At 43.3% G+C, this 19564-nt stretch overlaps 1 protein-coding gene across 1 annotated transcript in view; it reads right to left on the bottom strand.

The window, feature by feature from the left end:
* LOC136877689 (uncharacterized) overlaps nucleotides 1–19564 on the bottom strand; it is a 287811-nt gene that overhangs the window by 189213 nt on the left and 79034 nt on the right. Inside the window, exon 2 of the mRNA XM_068228705.1 lies at nucleotides 14371–15016. Within this exon, the coding sequence (XP_068084806.1) occupies nucleotides 14371–15016 (646 nt within the window). The remainder of the gene's footprint in view (nucleotides 1–14370; nucleotides 15017–19564) is intronic.

Here is a 19564-nt window from a genome sequence, read left to right as displayed (position 1 = left end):
TACCTGTGTCGGTGAGAGTTAAAGCAACATGTACAAAAAAAAAAAAAAAAAAAGTGATCATTGATCAAGAATGGTGTTGCACGATTTGTTGTCACAAGTCCTCAAATGTAAAACATGTTTACGTACATACTGGTTAACTGAATCGTAAACAAGGTTGATAAACTTGGCCATAGGTTGCTCGTCAATGAGTGCTGACTTGTTTTCCACCATGCTCGTGATATAAAAAGCATTTTCACATAATACGTAGGCCGACTCCAACGTACAGCAGAGTCGCATGGAGGGGGATACTGGTTCCAGCGAAGAAAATAGTTTTATGACCTTGCTGCAAAGAGTTTTCTGTTGTATAATGAAGTTGATATTTGAAAAATTCTCTCCTAAAATAACCCTCCAGTAGTAAACTCTAATGGTGGTGGCATATACGAAACAGTATATTGCGAAAAGCAGGACTAAAGAGTATATTAATAAAATTAATAGTTATAACACACATACATACATACATTATCATTATAGACCGTTATGCCTTTCAGCGTTCAGTCTGCAAGCCCCTGTGAATTTACTAAACGTCGCCACAATCCTCTATTTGCAACTAGTGCTGTGGACTCATTTAGTTCTATACCTCTTATCTTTAAATCGTTAGAAAGTGAGTCTAACCAGCGTCGTCCTGTTCTCCCTCTACTTCTCTTACTCTCCATAACAGAGTCCATTATTCTCCTAGGTATCCTATCCTCCTCCATTCGCCTCACATGACCCAACCACCGAAGCCACTTTATGCGTATAGCTTCATCCATCGAGTTCATTCCTAACTTAGCCTTTATCTCCTCGGTCCGAGTACCCTCCTGCCATTGTTCACACCTGTTTGTAACAGCAATCATTCTCGCTACTTTCATGTCCGTTACTTGTAACTTATGAATAAGAGACATCCTGGATCCACCCAGATTTCGCTCCCGTAAAGCAAAGTTGGTCTGAAAACAGACCGATGTAAATATCGTCCCTGTTCTGCCAAAACGGCAAATGTTACAATGCTCTTCCAGTGCATTATTTCCCTTAGGACTGGTCACGCCTTCAAGCCATATACTGATATGCAGTCCATCAGAACAATTTTCGTTGAGTTCAGTTTCCTATGTGCGTGTGTAAAGCAAAATGAACTTTACTGTACCACACTGAAGGAATTTATTTTTGAATGGCATTTACCCACTCCTAGAGTGTGATGTATTTAAGGTTAATTTTCCTTTACACACCCGCATAGGAAAATGAACTCAACGAAAATTGTTCTGATGGAATGCATATCCATATGTGGCTGGAAGGCGTGACTAGTCTTAAGGGAAATAATGGATAGGAAGAGCATTGTCACATTCGCCTTTTTGGCAGAACAGGGATGATATAGTTTCGTCCGGGAGCTGACTTCCTTCTTACAGAATAGTGTTGGTCGCAACTGTGAGCTCACTGCATTAGCTTTACTACATCTTGTTTCAATCTCAACCACGTGTGGCCTCCGGAGAGGCCAGATACAGGCTTTTCGAGTTGACTCCTTATAGGCAAGCTGCGCGTCTCTGAGGATGGGGCCCAGTCTATGATAAATTCTAATGTTGAAGATTGTACACACACCTAATCCCCGAGCCATCGCAATTAACCAATGGAGATTAAAATCCGCGACCAGGAACCTAAGACCCCTCGGATAAAATGGTAGCCATGGAGTAGGACGCTATTGGAAGTGGTGATTGTTACTACTTTGCACGTGCCACATAAAACGATTTGGGAGCCACTATTGGCACAAGTGCCTTGGGTTGGTCTCCCCTATATTACATTAATGTTTAACGACAGAGTCAGAGCACAGCCTGCCTCAGAAATGGATACATTAACTACAGGTCTGCTCAGCCGTGCGCCTGTAAGTGCACGCTGAACTGGAAATCTCAAGCTGAGTGGCTTGGTTTACGGCGTTAATTGGACAATGATAGAAAATGAGATTGTTTTCGTAACTCTTGTATCAAAAAGACAGTTCTTACCCGAGGAACTCACACGATATACTAACTCGATAGACTGCAATTCAATTAAATATTTGCATGTAAATATTCGTTTTTATTTTGTAAATGTTCTTTGAAAGTCCTCTTCTGTGGCCTTCTTTCTCACCGTCTTGAATTCAAATTTAAAATATTCCTATTTCAGTTCTTGTATTATTATTATTATTATTATTATTATTATTATTATTATTATTATTATTATTATTATTTGTTTATAATTTGCTTTACGGCGCACAGACACAGATAAGTCTTATAGCGAAGATTGGATAGGAAACGGCTAGGAGTGGGAAGGAAGTGGCCGTGGCCTTAAGGTACTGGCCCAGCATTTGCCTGGTGTAAAGAATGGAAAATCACGGAAAACCATCTTCAGGGCTGCCGACACTGGGGTTCGAAACCAATGTCTCCAGAATGCAAGCTCACAGCTGCGCGACCCTAACCGCACGACCTCTTGCTCGGTATTTTATTATTATTATTATTATTATTATTATTATTATTATTATTATAAAGTCCTATAGAGGAACTGTTACAGTCTATACAAAAGATTTGCACTGTCGCGCCAGCTCTTCCTGGGGCGTCCAAGAGATCTCTTCCCACCGGGGCAGTAGTATATGACTGCTTTAAGGATCCTGCTTCTGTCCATCCTGTTCAGGTGTTCTAGCCAATTTCTCTGGTATTCATAGATGTATTCCAATACAGGTCTGCTTTTAATATAATTCAGTACTTCTGTATTAAAAAAAAAAAAAAAATTGTCCCCGCTTAGTGACTCGTGCTGTTCGCCGCGTGCATTTCATTTCAGCTGTAGTTATTCTTCTCTCATCGCATTTCCCAGGGTCTACGCTTCACTTCCATACCAAAGTAAAGTAGTAAAGTAGCAAGTTATTATTATTATTATTATTATTATTATTATTATTATTATTATTATTATTATTATTATTATTATTATTATTATTATTATTATTATTATTATTATTATTATTATTGCAGTTTTGGAAAAACCTGCGCTTTGTGGTCTCTTTCAAGCTTGCAAAGCTTAGGAATCACACTGTCGACTGGAAGTGATACTGCACAGTTCTGACATAGAACTCTTGATCAGGACTCTGATAGAGGCTTCTATGTAATTTCCCCTCGTGACTTCTCCCACGCTCGTTCTGTCTTAGTTACTGTATTGTTTTAATAACCGGAATGTCTGCCTCAGCGTTATTATTACTCATACTACAACTAACTTATCAGGTTGTTTCTAGATTCAGAAAGATGATAACGAAGAAGTCTCAAGAATAAGGCATTGTTAAGGTTAATGGCTAGAGAGGAGATATACCTGCGATGTCAAGTGAGAAGTGGTGCTGATGGTGAGAAGTAAAGTTGATGATACAGTAGAATTCCATTAATCCGGCATCCAACAGTCTGGAACGCCCGACGGTCCGGCACCATTCCAGGATTTTTAAATGTTATTATCTCTTAATAGTCCGCTTCTGTGGTGTAGTGGTTAGCGTGATTAGCTGCCACCCCCGGAGGCCCGGGTTCGATTCCCGGCTCTGCCACGAAATTTGAAAAGTGGTATGAGGGCTGGAACGGGGTCCACTCAGCCTCGGGAGGTCCAACTGAGTAGAGGTGGGTTCGATTCCCACCTGAGCCGTCCTGGAAGTGGTTTTCCGTGGTTTCCCACTTCTCCTCCAGGCGAATGCCGGGATGGTACCTAACATAAGGCCACGGCCGTTTCCTTCCCTCTTCCTTGCCTATCCCTTCCGATCTTCCCACCCCTCCACAAGGCCCCTGTTCAGCATAGCAGGTGAGGCCGCCTGGGCGAGGTACTGGTCATTCTCCCCAGTTGTATCCCCGACCAAGTGTCTGAAGCTCCAGGACACTGCTCTTGTGGCGGTAGAGGTGGGATCCCTCGCTGTGTCCGAGGGAAAAGCCGACCCTGGAGGGTAAACAGATGATGATGATGATGATGATGATGAAGATGAAGATGATGATGATCTCTTAATAATGATCTCTCCTCTCCATTATTTGTCGAAACCATTGGAAGTGTATTTTATGTTATTTCAAAGTTAGTAGAGCAAATGTATCTGATACAGTCCAGTTGTTATGCATTGACTTACTTAAATATCTTTATCTCGGGAAATATTTAGTCCAGAAGGCTGTGTGCTACACTGAGTACTGGAAATCCAACCGTATGATAAAAAAAATCGAATGTATGGGCCACGTTCAAAAACGGATGGGAACATGCCTTCAAAAATTGAAGCGGGCAGAAGGAAAATAGAAGTTGTAGATGGAAAGACTAAACGGTAAAGGAAGACTTACAGATAAAAACATCGATGAACTGCGGCATTATTACGGAATGGCAATAAGGAACAACACCTTTGAAAAGAGGAGTATGCTATTAAACTAATGATTATGCTGATCAACATTTTACTGCAAAACGCCGTGTTACAGCTGTTTTCGCTGTTCGCCTTAACCTATATCGTAGTACTGTAATATTTGTTGTTTAAAGGGACCTAACATCTAGGTATAATAATAATAATGGCGTGTGGCCTCCGGAGAGGCCTTAGTGCAGGTTATTTGATTTGACTCCCGTAAGCGACCTGCGCGTCGTGAAGAGGATGAAATGATGATGAAGACGGCACATACACCCAGTCCCCGTACCACAGGAATTAACCAATTACAGTTAAAATTCCCGACCCTGCCGGGAATCGATACAAACGTATCGATAGTCCTTGTTTAATTCTGCACTAGGTTGTATATAACAAATTGTTTTTGAAGTTCATTAATTATTTTTTATTCTTGGTTGTAGTGTATTGTCCGGGTTTTTGGCTTCTTGTCTAGAAACCGCTTACGTAGGAATATAGGCCTCTTTTTTTCTGTTCTTTCTTAATCTGCTTACCCTCTAGGGTTGGCTTTTCCCTCGGACTCAGCGAGGGATTCCACCTCTACCGCCTCAAGGGCAGTGTCATGGAGCTTCAGACTCTGGGTCGGGGGATACAACTGGGCAGGATGACCAGGACCTCGCCCAGGCGGCCTCACCTGCTATGCTCCACAGGGGCCTTACGGGGGGATGGGAAGATTGGAAGGGATAGACAAGGAAGAGGAATGGAAGCGGCTGTGGCCTTAAGTTAGGTACCATCCCGGCATTTGCCAGGAGGAGAAGTGGGAAACCACGGAAAACCACTTCCAGGATGGCCGAGGTGGGAATCGAACCCACCTCTACTCAGCTGACTTTCCGAGGCTGAGTGGACCCCGTTCCAGCCCTCGTTCCATTTTTCGAATTTAGGGGCAGAGCCGGGAATCGAACCCGAAACTCCCGGGGGTGGCAGCTAATCACACTAACCACTACGCCACAGAGGCGGATAATATAGGCCTCTACATGGACAATTACTTGTCCGATGGTAATGAGATTTTTACATGTTATAGCCACATGTTTTCGTAGTGCAGTACTCAAGTTACAATTTTTTTTCTACTACCCCCAAGAAATTTCTTATCATTTTTATAAAATAGCTCTTTCTCAGCGCAGGATGAACGTACAACAGGAAACTTGGGCATGTTCTGAAGCACTCAGTCTTGGTTATCAGAAACTGTAACTATTCTGACCATACAGTGTGATAGTAAATTTATGAAGAGCAATATAGATGGGAGGGTGTGCGCACGCTAGTCTAGCCTTTGATGTCACCCACCAGTGTAGTAGTAAAGTAGTAACACTAGAAACATGGTGATGAAGCGGCCAAGCATTGGCAATTTTAGAATCAAATTACAGTTATCTCGCAGGAGGCAACGTAATAAGTGAGTGCCCTTGGTTGCAATCCCGGAGACTTCGGATAGGACCAAGACGTGGAACTGTGTTCTCGGACACTCCTGGCACCAAAGTCTATAACGATAAATAAATAAACTGGCCCTATTTAAAGACTGCTCTCTACCACATACAAGAACCCAGGGACTGGTTCTCAGCCAGCCTTATGGAGAAGATGTAGCGTACTCGGAGTTCATAAGTTACAGCATAGCGAGACCAATTAAGCGATGGAGCGGAATTGAATTGAATTGAATCCATATCCTTCCGAGTGAACAGGGTATTCCTTTACCGCCTCGGCTAGGTAACCCACATTTAAGACGATCATCACCAGAAATAACGCCCGGCTCCGTGGCTGAGTGGACTGCATTTTGACTTTCGCTCTTCGGGGTTCCGGATTCGATTCACGGCCGGGTTGATGACATTTGATCGAAATTAGTTAATTCGCTTTGCTCTGTCGTTATGAGTTTGTCTTGCTCATGCTTTTTTTTTTTTTTGCAAGTCAAAGTAATACCATCCTCCAAGACACTAAATCGCAGTTTTCACACACGATATACGCTATCCACCCTCGTTGGAGGGTCTGCTTCACTAGGGTTTCCTCAGACTAGCAAGAGTCACACGAAATTATTATACCGCAAATAATAGAAATTTTAACGCTATAACTGCGTTCTAATTCTTCCTAAAATTTGTTTAATAATAATGTTACTTGCTTTACGTTCCACTACTACTTTAACTGTTTTCGGAGAGGCCGAGCGTGGTGCCGGAATTTAGTCCCGCAGGAGTTCTCTTACGTGCCAGTAAATCTGCCGACATGAAGCTGACGTATTGGAGCACCCTCAAATACCACCGGACTAAGTCAGGATCGAACCTGCCAATTTGGAGTCACAAGGTCTGTCCGAGCCACTCAGCCCGTCAAAATTCGTTTTATGTCGCACCGACACAGATAGGCTAGGTCTTACGGCGACAACGGGATAGGAAAGGGCTAGGAATGGGAAGAAAGCAGCTGTGACCTTAATTAAGGTACATTCCCGGCACTTGTTTGGTATGAAAATGGAAAACCACGGAAAACCATTTTCAGGACTGCCGATAGTGGGGTTCGAACCTACTATCTCCCGATTACAAGCTACGTGACCCAAAACGCACAGTTACTTGCTCGGTGCATGTTAATGTTAAATGTCTCAGAATCAACTTACATATCACATTGGTACTGGTTGAATCAGGTTGTGGTATACAGTAAAGGAAACATTTAAATGTTAAACATTTAAACATTTAAACATTTTAATATTTAAATGTATGGACAGCAGGCAATGGTATGTTGATAAACGGGGCTAAAAGTCAGGTTGTGAGTTTCACAATTAGGAAAAGTTCTCTCAGTTTTAATTACTGCGTTGATGGGGTGAAAGTTCCTTTTGGGGATCATTGTAAGTATCTAGGTGTTAATATAAGGAAAGATCTTCATTGGGGTAATCACATAAATGGGATTGTAAATAAAGGGTACCGATCTCTGCACATGGTTATGAGGGTGTTTAGGGGTTGTAGTAAGGATGTAAAGGAGAGTGCATATAAGTCTCTGGTAAGACCCCAACTAGAGTATGGTTCCAGTGTATGGGACCCTCACCAGGATTACCTGATTCAAGAACTGGAAAAAATCCAAAGAAAAGCAGCTCGATTTGTTCTGGGTGATTTCCGACAAAACAGTACCGTTACAAAAATGTTGCAATGTTTGGGTTGGGAAGAATTGAGTGAAAGAAGAAGAGCTGCTCGACTAAGTGGTATGTTCCGAGCTGTCAGCGGAGAGATGGCGTGGAATGACATTAGTAGACGAATAGGTTTGAATGGCGTCTATAAAAGTAGGAAAGATCACAATATGAAGATAAAGCTGGAATTCAAGAGGACAAACTGGGGCAAATATTCATTTATAGGAAGGGGAGTTAGGGACTGGAATAACTTACCAAGGGAGATGTTCAATAAATTTCCAATTTCTTTGAAATCGTTTCGGAAAAGACTAGGAAAGCAACAGATAGGGAATCTGCCACCTGGGCGACTGCCCTAAATGCAGATCAGTATTGATTGATTGTTTAACTCAGACAGTTCATGAGTGTCAGCACTTATATAAAACAAAGAAAAAGGCGTTGTTTTAAAGCACGTACTCTTGGGAAAGAGATGGATATTCCACACACACACAAAAAAATCTGGTGACCGAGACTTGTCCTTAACCGATATTTTGTAAGACAAACCTGCCTTTAGCTTGCGCTATGTTCACGTGAGGTATTATGTGCTTAGCAACACACGGGTGTCTGGAATCATTCAGGGAATACATGAGGAAAGAAACAAAATAAGAATGGAATATTATAGCAGATGTTTGTGGCTTTTACAATAACGATTAAAGTGAGAAATTAATTATTTAATAAAATACCTAATGGTGAGTCCGCCTCTGTGGTGTAGTGGTTAGCGTGATTAGCTGCCACCCCCGGAGGCCAGGGTTCGATTCCCGGCTCTGCCACGAAATTTGAAAAGTGGTACGAGGGCTGGAACGGGGTCCACTCAGCCTCAGGAGGTCAACTGAGTAGAGGTGGGTTCGATTCCCACCTCAGCCATCCTGGAAGTGGTTTTCCGTGGTTTCCCACTTCTCCTGCAGGCGAATGCCGGGATGGTACCTAACTTAAGGCCACGGCCGCTTCCTTCCCTCTTCCTTGCCTATCCCTTCCAATCTTCCCATCCCTCCACAAGGCCCCTGTTCAGCTTAGCAGGTGAGGCCGCCTGGGCGAGGTACTGGTCATACTCCCCAGTTGTATCCCCCGACCAAGAGTCTGAAGCTCCAGGACACTGCCCTTGCGGCGGTAGAGGTGGGATCCCTCGCTAAGTCCGAGGGAAAAACCGAACCTGGAGGGTAAACAGATGATGATGATGATGACCTAAAGGTGAAATCATTCAAGCATGAAAGTTGATCTACTAGAATATGATCTTAGAATTATCTCAGAGTGTGTTTGTTCGTCGTCCGCCGCTGTGTTGTAGTGGTTAGTGTGATTAGCTGCCACACCCGGAGGCCCTGGTTCGATTCTCAGCTCTGCCACAAAATAAATATTACATTTTATACAATAGTGGGGACATCAGGAGAAGAAGAAGGGGCCTAACATCGCAGGTCATCGGCCCAAGAAGAAAATTACAGCATGAGTAGTATTCGTAGTATAGTACAGTATTTTATCCCTTCTTGTACTAGATTCAGAGAATTTTATATAACATTTATGCAATTCGGACTTCCTCTCATTCGGACAAGCTCTCGCCAGCGTTAGTCCGAAATAGTGAGGGTTTGCTCTATCTAGCAAAATTTGCGAGAATTTCTGAAAGAGATATTAAACTCGTAACTACCGGGCGAGTTGGCCGTGCGATTAGGGGCGCGCAGCTGTGAATTTGCATCCGGGAGATAGTGGGTTCGATCCGCACTGTCGGCAGCCCTGAAGATGGTTTTCCGTGATTTCCCATTTTCACACCAAGCAAATGCTGGGGCTGTACCTTAATTAAGGCCACGGCTACTTTCTTCCCACTCCTAGGCCTTTCCTATCCCATCGTCGCCATAAGACCAACCTGTGTCGGTGCGACGTAAAACACTTAGCAAAAAAACTCGTAACTTAGGTCTATATGCAGTTTAATCTTAATTTCAGTCAAAGGAAATGCTATTTATTTTTAAGAAGGGAACTGTGTCCCTGTGTCGGACAACTTGGCTGAGTGGTCAGCGTATCGACCTTTGGTTCAGAAGGTCCCTGGTAGGATTCCCGGCCGAGTCAGAGATTTTAGCCTTTTCTCTTGCTCGAGGACTGAGTGCGTTTTAACACACACCTGCTCATTGACATACAACACTCCACACTACCATTCACTGTAGAAACACACAATGAAGTAATATATCGTGACCGAGCGAGTTGACCGCGGAGTCGTGAGCATGCATTCCGGAGATAGTGGGTTCAAACCCCGAACAGCCCTGAAGATCGTTTTCCGTGGTTTCCCATAGTCACGCCAGGCAAATGATGGTGCTTTACCTCAATGAAGGCCACGGCCGTTTTCTTCCTACACCTAGCCCTCTCCTAACCCTTCGTCTTCATAAGACCTCTCTTTGTGGGTGCAACGTAAAGCGAATTGTACCCTGATAGGATTTTTTAAAATGATATTTGTTCGTGGCGTCGACCTCTGCAGATCCTTCGCAACTACTTTCACCATATGAGAGGAACCTGCGTGTAAGTGTACTGTCGTATGTGAGGAAAGAAACGTTAAGAAGGACACAAACACCCAGTCCCCAGGCCAGGAATATTAACCATAACAATTAAAAAGCCCTGACCCAGCCGGGAATCGAACCCGGGGCCCCCTATACCGCAGGGCCGGATATCCTGATATCTAAGCAATAATAGAGTGGGTCGTAAGTCAGTTAACCGTAACACATTATTGTCGATGGTCAAGTTTAAGCTAATTAAGTAATGGCTGAACCTCAGTGAAGGAAATTTGTTTAAAGAGTTGAGGCAGGACTGGCTTGTTAGTAACACATAACGAGCTTCCTTCATCTGTGCATAAATTGTTGGCGTGAGCAGCTTACATTATGAATAGAAAATTGTCCACGGAACAGCGCGTGCTTGTTTTACAAAAGTGATGACAAGTTAATCGAAATTATAAAGATGTAAGACAATATTTTGTTAATAATAATAATAATACTAATAATAAATGGCATGTGGCCTCCGAAGAGGCCTGATGCAGGTCTTTCTAGTTCACGCCGTATAGGAGACCTGCGCGTCTGTAATGATGGGGCCCAACCTAAGGTGAATTCTAACTCTGAAGAAGGAGCACACACCCAGCCCCCGAGTCATTGGAATTCGCCGATCAAGGTTAAAATCCCCGACGCAACCGGGAATCGAATCCGGGATCCTCTGGATCAAGGGCCAGCACGTTAACCATTTAGCCATGGAGACGGAAAATATTTCGTCGGAAAAAATCCCACACACTCAGCCACCATGCAGGCATGCAATCTACAAATTAAATCAAAGGTTCGACGAGACTACAGCTGACTAACCTTTATTTCTTTCTTAATCTGCTTATTGTCCAGGGTTGTCTTTTCCCTCGGACTTAGCGAGGGATCCCACCTCTACCGCCTCAAGAGCTTCAGACATCGGATCGGGGATACAACTGGGGAGAATGATCAGTACCTCGCCCAGGCGGCCTCACCTGCTATACTGAACAGGGGCCTTGGTGGGGGATGGGAAGATTGGAAGGGATAGACAAGGAAGAGGAAAGGAAGCGGCCGTGGCTTTAAGTTAGGTACCATCCCGGCGTTTGCCTGGAGGAGATGTGGGAAACCACGGAAAACCACTTCCAGGATGGCTGCGATGAGAATCGAACCCACCTCTACTCAGTTGACCTCCCGAGGCTGAGTGGACCCCGTTCCAGCCCTCGTACCACTTTTCAAATTTCGTGGCAGAGCCCGGAATCGAACCCGGGCCTCCGGGGGTGGCAGCTAATCACACTAACCACTACACCACAGAGGCGGACACTAACCTTATTACCAAACATAATTTCAAATTATTGCTCTAGTTCACCTTAACACATCATTATTTGTTACGAGATCTGTCGAGGCTATGCTGAGCATTCTCCTGTGTGACCAGATTTCAAAGGCTTGTTCATGGAGGAGGCTTTGACTTTGTAGCGAAAAAATGTCCTTCAATATCCCTTTTCTATATTCACATGGTGTGAGGTCTGGTAGAGTCAAAAGCTAACCGAACCTGTGTAGACAATTATATCACAGAGGACAGGGAACCGTCCACACAACACTATCTTTAAAGTAAGCCACTGCAATATATTCGGAAGGTGCATAAAACAACAACATGGTTTAACCCGGAAGAAGAACGAAATAATTCAACAGACCGTGGAAGCTTCACATGCAAGATCAGTAAAAATGAAATGGCGTAGGCCTATGTCTTTTATTGCCGAAGACATGTTCGGCTCGCCAGGTGAGGGTCTTTTGATTTGACTCCCGTAGGCGACCTGCGCGTCGTGATGAGGATGAAATGATGATGGAGACGACACATACACCCAGCCCCCGTGCCAGCGAAATTAACCAATGATGGCTAACATTCTTGAACCTGCCGGGAATCGAACCCGGGACCACTGTGACCAAAGGCCAGCACACTAACCATTTAGCCATGGAGCCGGACAATTCGAGATCACCTAACACGTGATCTCAGAACTGTTAGTTAAATTTCGTTATTAACGAAAAATACAACTTCAACTTCACATCCATTTTCTAGACACTCTTAAAACAGAAACATTCCAATTCTGAGAGCAGATATTACCGAGCGAGATGGCCACGCGGTTAAGGTCGCGGAGCTGTGAGCTTGCATTCGGAGGACAGTGATTTCGAATCCCACTGTCGGCAGCACTGAAGAAGGTTTTCCGTGAGGCAAATAGTTGGGCTGTACCTTAATTAAGGCCATGACACCCACCTTCCTAATCCTAGCACTCTCCAATCCTTCCGTCGCCGAAAACATTCGATGTGTTCGTGTGACGTTAAACAAATAGCAAAAATAAAGAGCAGACACTGGCCATGAAAAACAGTCAAAGGACCTTTCAATCCTCTTTTTCTCTAGTCTAAGATTTTTCACTTGATGTATTTTGGATGTAAACTCATAAAGGTTGTCATCAGGAATAACACCCACTCGTGAAACTAGGCCAAGTCCATGTGTGCGACGAAGATTGCAGTCAATATTGTGTGGGAAAAGGAGGAAGAATGTGTCTCCCTACCCGTAAATATGATTAGCATGAAGAATCCACACCTGGTGCCTTAGAATAACTAATGTGCTAAGCTGAACGTGAAAAACAGTAGGCCTAACTTTATTTTATGTGATTTATTATTTATTAACCCCTCTGCCGAGTAGGGTTGGTTTTTTCCCTCGGACTCAGCGAGGAGTCCTACCTCTACCGACTCAATGGCAGTGTTCTGAAGAGGGATACGTTTGGTTGGGGGTATAACTGGGAAGAAGGACCAGTACCTCGTCCAGGCGGCCTCACCTACTATGCTGAACTGCGTCCAGGTGGGGGATGGGAAGATCGGAAGTGATAGGCTAGGAATAGGGAAAGAAGCGGCCGTGGCCCTAAGTTAGGTACCATACCGGCATTTGCCTAGAACAAAAGTGGAAAACCTCTTCGAGGATGGCTGAGGAGGAAATCGAACTCCACCTCTACTCATTTGACCTCCCGAGACTGAGTGGACCCCGTTCCACTCCTCGTACCGTGTTTTCAAATTTCGTGACAGAGCCAGGAATCGAACTCGAGCCTCTGGGGGTGGCAACTAATCACACTGACCACTAAATGTGTGATTTATTAATAAATGTTAGGTAATATTTCTTCCCCTGATTATCATTTCTGCATCGGTCATTTAATTTCTCCAGTTTCTAATTCCTTGGAATTTTTTTCCTTCAAGAATTAGTGTCACCCTAACTGCGTGATTATCTCAGTGGCCGAAAGGTTGAGGTTTGAATCCCCGTCCATCCTGGGTCAAGATTTTAGAGATTTCCATCTCAAGAAATCACATTGCGTAAGGATGGGCATCCGGCCTTAAAATACCGGCCAAAATGAAAATGACCTAGCAAGTGGCCGTGCGGTTAGTGTCATGTAGCTGTGAGCTTGCGTTCGGGAGATAGTGGGTTCGAACCCCACTGTCGGCAGCCGTGAAGATGCTTTTCCGTAGTTTTCCATTTTCACACCAGCCAAATACTGGGACTGTATCTACATTAATGCTATGGTCGCATCGTTACCAATCCTATCCCGTTCCTATCCCATCATCGCCATAAAACCTATCTGTGTCGGTGCGACATTAAGCAAATAGTAAAATAAAAATAGGCTGGGTGGCTTCAGTGACCGCGGAAATGACTGGGATACATATATCTTCGTTACAGACCGTTATGCCTTTCAATGTTCAGTCTGCAGGCCTCTGTGAATTTACTAAACGCCGCCACAATTCTCTATTTGTAACTAGTTCAGTGGCTTTGTTAGAACCTGAGTGGGTCTAACCATCGTCGTCTTGGTCTCCCTCTACTTTTCTTACCCTCCATAACAGAGCCCATTATTCTCCTAGATAACCTATCCTCCTCCATTCGCCTCACCTTATCCCACCACCGAAGCCGGTTTATGAATGCAGCTTCATCCATTGAGTTCATTCCTAACCTTTATCTCCTCAGTCCGAGTATCATTGTTCCCACCTGTTTTTACCAGCAATAACTTTCGCTGCTTTCTTGTCTGTTACTTGTAACTTATGAATAAGATATCCTGAATCCACCCAGATTTCACCCCTATAAAGCAAAGTTAGTCTGGAAACAGACCGATGTAAAATTAGTTTCGCCCTAGGCTGAAGAAAGAAAATTATCACAACCCTAATTATGAAGATAGGTTAACGTTTCATGAATAGAATCCTTATATTATTTATATTTGCATAGAAGGTCTCCTGTGAAAGGAACAGGAAGAGGGTTGTTCCTAACCAGTGAATAAGTTTGAGCGAGGTGTGCAGCAATACGAAACAATACAATACAATACTGTACTCACGTTTCTTATGGAAGATCCTGCCCTCTTCCTGGGGGTTGTCTTTCGTCATTTCAATTTTGAGCAGAGCGCCACCTTCCTCTCCAACAGCTCCCGGCGATAATTTGATCACAGCGCCATTGAACACCGTGTCAGGGAGACGGAACTCCATGTCATGGCTCATAACAAACTTCATTCCTTTCTCATAGAGCAAGTCTGTCACGCCGTCAAAGGTACTAATCGTGTTACTCTTTGCTTCCACTTCATCATATTCTCGATCAACATCTTCATTCTTGCTTCTTTCATACTTATTTTCGTAACTGTTTTGAGTAAACAATAAATTGTCAGTAATTGAGACATTTCCAATTGTACTGACTGTGTCATCCAGGTAGTTAAACACATTCTTTTTAACGCACGAGAGTGAAGCAGTTTTACCACAATCGTGAAATAATCCTTTCCACAACACGTTATCACCATATAAAGTACTGTTCGGATGTTTCTTAGTGGAAGGAGACATGATTTTAGTAGACAAACTCACTAACTCCCCAACAACGTTTCGAACGAACGAATATCCACCATCACTTTTATCATATTTCCCTAGTTTTTCAATCTCGTCATTCACAAGATTTTCCGTACTGTCCGACACATTGTTATCGAGGGAATGTACCGTCTGATAGAACACAGAAACAACAATTAAGCTGTATAACAAACAATCACACGCTCTGATCTTCATTGTGGACGAAGTTTTGTCGGACTGCTATTTTCACGTCTCACCAATACACATACTTTTTCACAGGACGGCACTAGTAAACACGGGAACGCACCAACAGAGAAGACGTAGTCCTCGCCAAGCGACCAGCGCGCGACTGAACCTCTCAAGAAGGTTGAGCGGAGAGACCATGCGGTCGAGAAATGGGCACACGTTTTTAGGTTGCCGCAGCTTTTTAACGCTAAGCTGAGCTCGCTTCAGTTTTATCGTATCACATTCCAGGTATCGTGTCGGGGGCCTGGCGTGCTGTATTGCTCAACTATAGAATCTCAAAACCAATAATGAATTCAGTTTGGTGACAGGCAATGTGTAACATGAAGGAAGCTAACACACTTACAACTCGAGCCGGAACTAAGTGCTAACTATTCAGAACTGTTAACAGGAGCATAAGAAACGTAAGTGCGGCTCTCTCTTTCATTCGTTGTGATGTCAGCTATACTGTACATACAGTATCGGTCAAAAGTTTAGGACCACATAAAGAAACCACGAAATGTCATCTAGAACCTAAAACTGTGCCACTAGACCTGTGTTATTTTCTCTCTGAGCTCTCACATCTAGTAGGATATATGTCACCTGATTTCAGTGAGTTAGTCCAAATACTGCAAAAGTTATGAATTTTTGACTCATGGAACGTCACAAGTATCACCACCAAGATTTTTTTGTAGACTTAGCAGTAGGTGGGGACCATTTTTCTATAAATATAAAAATTCCGAAAATGTGCGGCACCGTTTTTTTCTTTAATTTTTTTCGAACCAGCGCCAAAATGGTTGAAATTGTTTTGTTTTGTCATGTATGACCAAAGGTCTCAAGGTGAGCTATCGGCGTCAGACCTATCTGCCCTGATAGTTTCATTTACACCTTGCGGATGGCATCCAAGAACACATTTCTGATGCTGATAGCTCACACTGAGACCTGTGATAAGAACAAGGAAAAAATTGACTATTTGAACGCTGGTTTGATAAAACCGTAGAAAAGTCGGTGCCACATTTTTCGGAATATTTATATTTTTTACTAAAATGACCCCCAACTATTGTTAAGTCTACGAAAGAATCTTGATGGTGATACTTGAAACCAATTAAAGTATATAGTAAATAATATTTCCAAAAATGTTGACTTCGTGATGTAACCTTCCAACAGTTAAAAATTTATCACTTATACGATGGCGTAAATCAATGAAATCAGGCGACATATATCATGTTAGGTGCGAGAACCCAGGAACAAAAATGCAGAGGACTAGTAGCACAATTTTAGGTTCTAGATGAAACTTCATAACTTTTTCTTTGGTCCTAAACTTTTGACCGGTTCTGTTTGTAATTGTTTATACATATAATACAAGCTTACTTGCTGATGTGTACGTTACTAACTACTATTGTTATCTTGCTCTTTTCATGGATCATCGTGTGTCATCTAAGAACATGTTAGCTTCCTGCCTGGTTGAGCAAGATTCGATTTCCGGGGGAAAAGCAGAGAAGTCAAAATTTTCAGTTTTATTTTTGGAGTAAATGAAATGGCGTAGAGCTTTTGCTGCCGGGAGTGTCCGAGGAAAAGTTCTGCTCGCCAGGTCTTTTGATTTGACGCCGCAGGCGACCTGCTTGTCGTGATGAGGATGTAATAATGAAGACGACACACACCCAGTCCCCGTGCCAGCGGAATTAACCAGTGAGGTTAAAATTCCCGAACCTACCGGGAATCAAACTCGGGACCCCTGTGAATAAAGGCCAGCACCCTAACCATTTAGCCATAGAACCGGACATTTTTGCAGTAACCTTCTAAGGTCAATGCTCTCTATCCTTTGACACTAACAAGATATTTCGTCATAATACTGAAGAAATAGGCAACAATTATTTCCAGATTATTCTTTCTTTCTTAATCTGTTTACCCTCCAGGGTTGGTTTATCCCTCGGACTGAGCGAGGGATCCCACCTCTACCGCCTGAAGGGCAGTGTCCTGGAGAGTGAGCCTTTGGGTCGGGGATACAACTGGGGAGGATGACCAGTACCTCGCCCAGGCGGCCTCACTTGCTATGCTGAACAGGGGCCTTGCGGTGCGATGGGAAGATTGGAAGCGACAGACAAGGAAGAGGGAAGGAAGCGGCCATGGCCTTAAGTGAGGTACCATCCCGCATTTGGTTGGAGGAGAAGTGGGAAACCATGGAAAACCACTTCGAGGATGGATGAGGTGGGAATCGAACCCACCTCTACTTAGTTGACCTCCCGAAGCTAAGTGAACCTCGTTCCAGCCCTGGTACCACTTTTCAAATTTCGTGGCAGTACCGGGAATCGAATTCGGCCACCTTTTACTCTAGAACAGTAAATTATGGTAACACATTGAAATCACCCTGCTACCTAGTTTATCCCAGTCCTTGACCTTAAACGGGTGCTATTGGAACAATAGCAACAATTATAGCAATAATCAAATGATTCCACCGGTATGATAACTCCCTTCTATTCTTAGGATGGGGCTGTACCTCAATTAAGGCCACGGCCGCTTCCTTCCCAATCTTAAGGCCTTTCCTATCCCATCGTTGCCATAACACCTATCAGTGTCAGTGCAACGTAAAACAAATTCTTTAAAAAAATATAATAATGTGTCTAATTTTCTCTATATTGTAATAGAAGACTTCACTTTTCTCGTCATCCAAATATCTTTCTTTCCCAGTTCCTCTTGTTGACCTCTTTTGTTCAACGTTAAACATTCTGAACCAACGGTTATGCTATGAGTCTTGCATAAACTTTAGGGGTACGGCCCATCAGAACCCCTAGAATGTATGTTACTCTTGCTAAATTATGAAAGCCCGGGCTGGACGGCACTGTATGCTGATAGTATCATTCTGTGAACGCCACATGACGTGACATTTCTTCGGAGGGAGTTAGCATTCGGATGTCCGACTGGTTGGCTGAATGGTCAGGGTAATAGCCTTCGGTTCGGAGGGTCCCGGGTTCGATTCCCGGCCGGGTCAGGGATTTTAACCCTCATTGGTTAATTCCAATGGTCCGGGGGATGGGTGTTTGTGCTGTCCCGAACATCCCTGCAACTCACACACCACACACAACACTATCCTCCACCACAATAACACGAAGTTACCTACACATGGTAGATGCCGCCACCCTCATCGGAGGGTCTGCCTTAAAGGGCTGCACTCGGCTAGAAATAGCCACACGATAAAAAAAGCATTCGAATATACCGATTTGTTAATGTGCAGAGTTTTGCTTCCGTACTCTGTGGTACCTTTGGTGTATACAGTATCCCACGTTTCATTTTACGTGATTTTGCCGTGCTTTTTATGGTTTCTCCGGCAAGAAACATACTGAATTTGTTTTTTATGATTCCTTCAATACTTATAGGTTAATAATGTGACTGAAAAAGACTTTTATTAATGGGAGAAATGATGATTGGAATGGAAACTGATGGTCAGACCATGTACATGGAGAATCATGCATTTCAAATGACGAATGGGAGTACATTAGCCCGGTCAACAGGACGACGATAATGATGACTGCATATATTTTCCAGGGACATGTTAAATGAAAGGAAAGAACGGCCATCATTCAAACATCATACGAGATGAATGGTGGAAGAACACCGAGGCGTGACAGTGTGTTCACTATATCAATGCTGGCACGTTGGGCGGTGTAGTTCCTTTCGCTAAAAAGGAAATCATCGCACAGCGCGTTAAACATGAAACTGGCCAACGACATAATGGGGATAACTATGCAGATTTTCTTTTATTATTGTTGAAAGCCTATGACTTTTTAAAATAATATTTCATATTTGTTTGTTAAGTAGTACTTCCATAAGTGTTATAGTGTGTTACACTTGTAATACAGCAGGATGCTCTACTCAAATTATTTAAAATATGGGATACTCAGTGTCCCACGTTTCAGTTTACGTTATAAAAAACGCACGTTACCAGTCCAGGCTATCATCACCAGGTGACACTAAACGTGATACCTTGGAATTTTCCAAATTATATTTTCCCATCATTTTAATTATAGTTAATGCCTTTTATCCTTTCAAATTATTTGCCATTTTCCTAACAAATACATCCAATGATTGCTAAGTTTCTCATCGCTAAGTTTCGACGTCTTTGGGCGGGGTGCGCGGTGGGGGGTTGTACATATTTGCATTTACTGAAGGGACGCCTTAGAGGGGTACTTTAAGGATTACCACTGCTTAATTTAATACCAATTTTCACGTTTTTAAACTGTTCAGTTTTCGAGATATAGACACAATAATTTTAAAAATTCACCCCGCTTTTCACCCCCTTTGCGAAGGAATCTTCAGGAACCCTCCCTGTGTGAGCACCTATATTGTAATGTGAATGTATTCCCAAAATTTCATTCCTTTATGTCACGTAGTTTTGGTTCGGCGATGATGAATCAGTCAGTCAGTCAGTCAGTCAGTCAGTCAGTCAGTCAGTCAGTCAGTCAGTCAGTCAGTCAGTCAGTC

This window comes from Anabrus simplex, chromosome 7 (genome assembly GCF_040414725.1).
Source record: "Anabrus simplex isolate iqAnaSimp1 chromosome 7, ASM4041472v1, whole genome shotgun sequence".
Lineage (NCBI taxonomy): Eukaryota > Metazoa > Arthropoda > Insecta > Orthoptera > Tettigoniidae > Anabrus > Anabrus simplex.
This window is presented reverse-complemented; position numbering and strand designations above follow the sequence as displayed.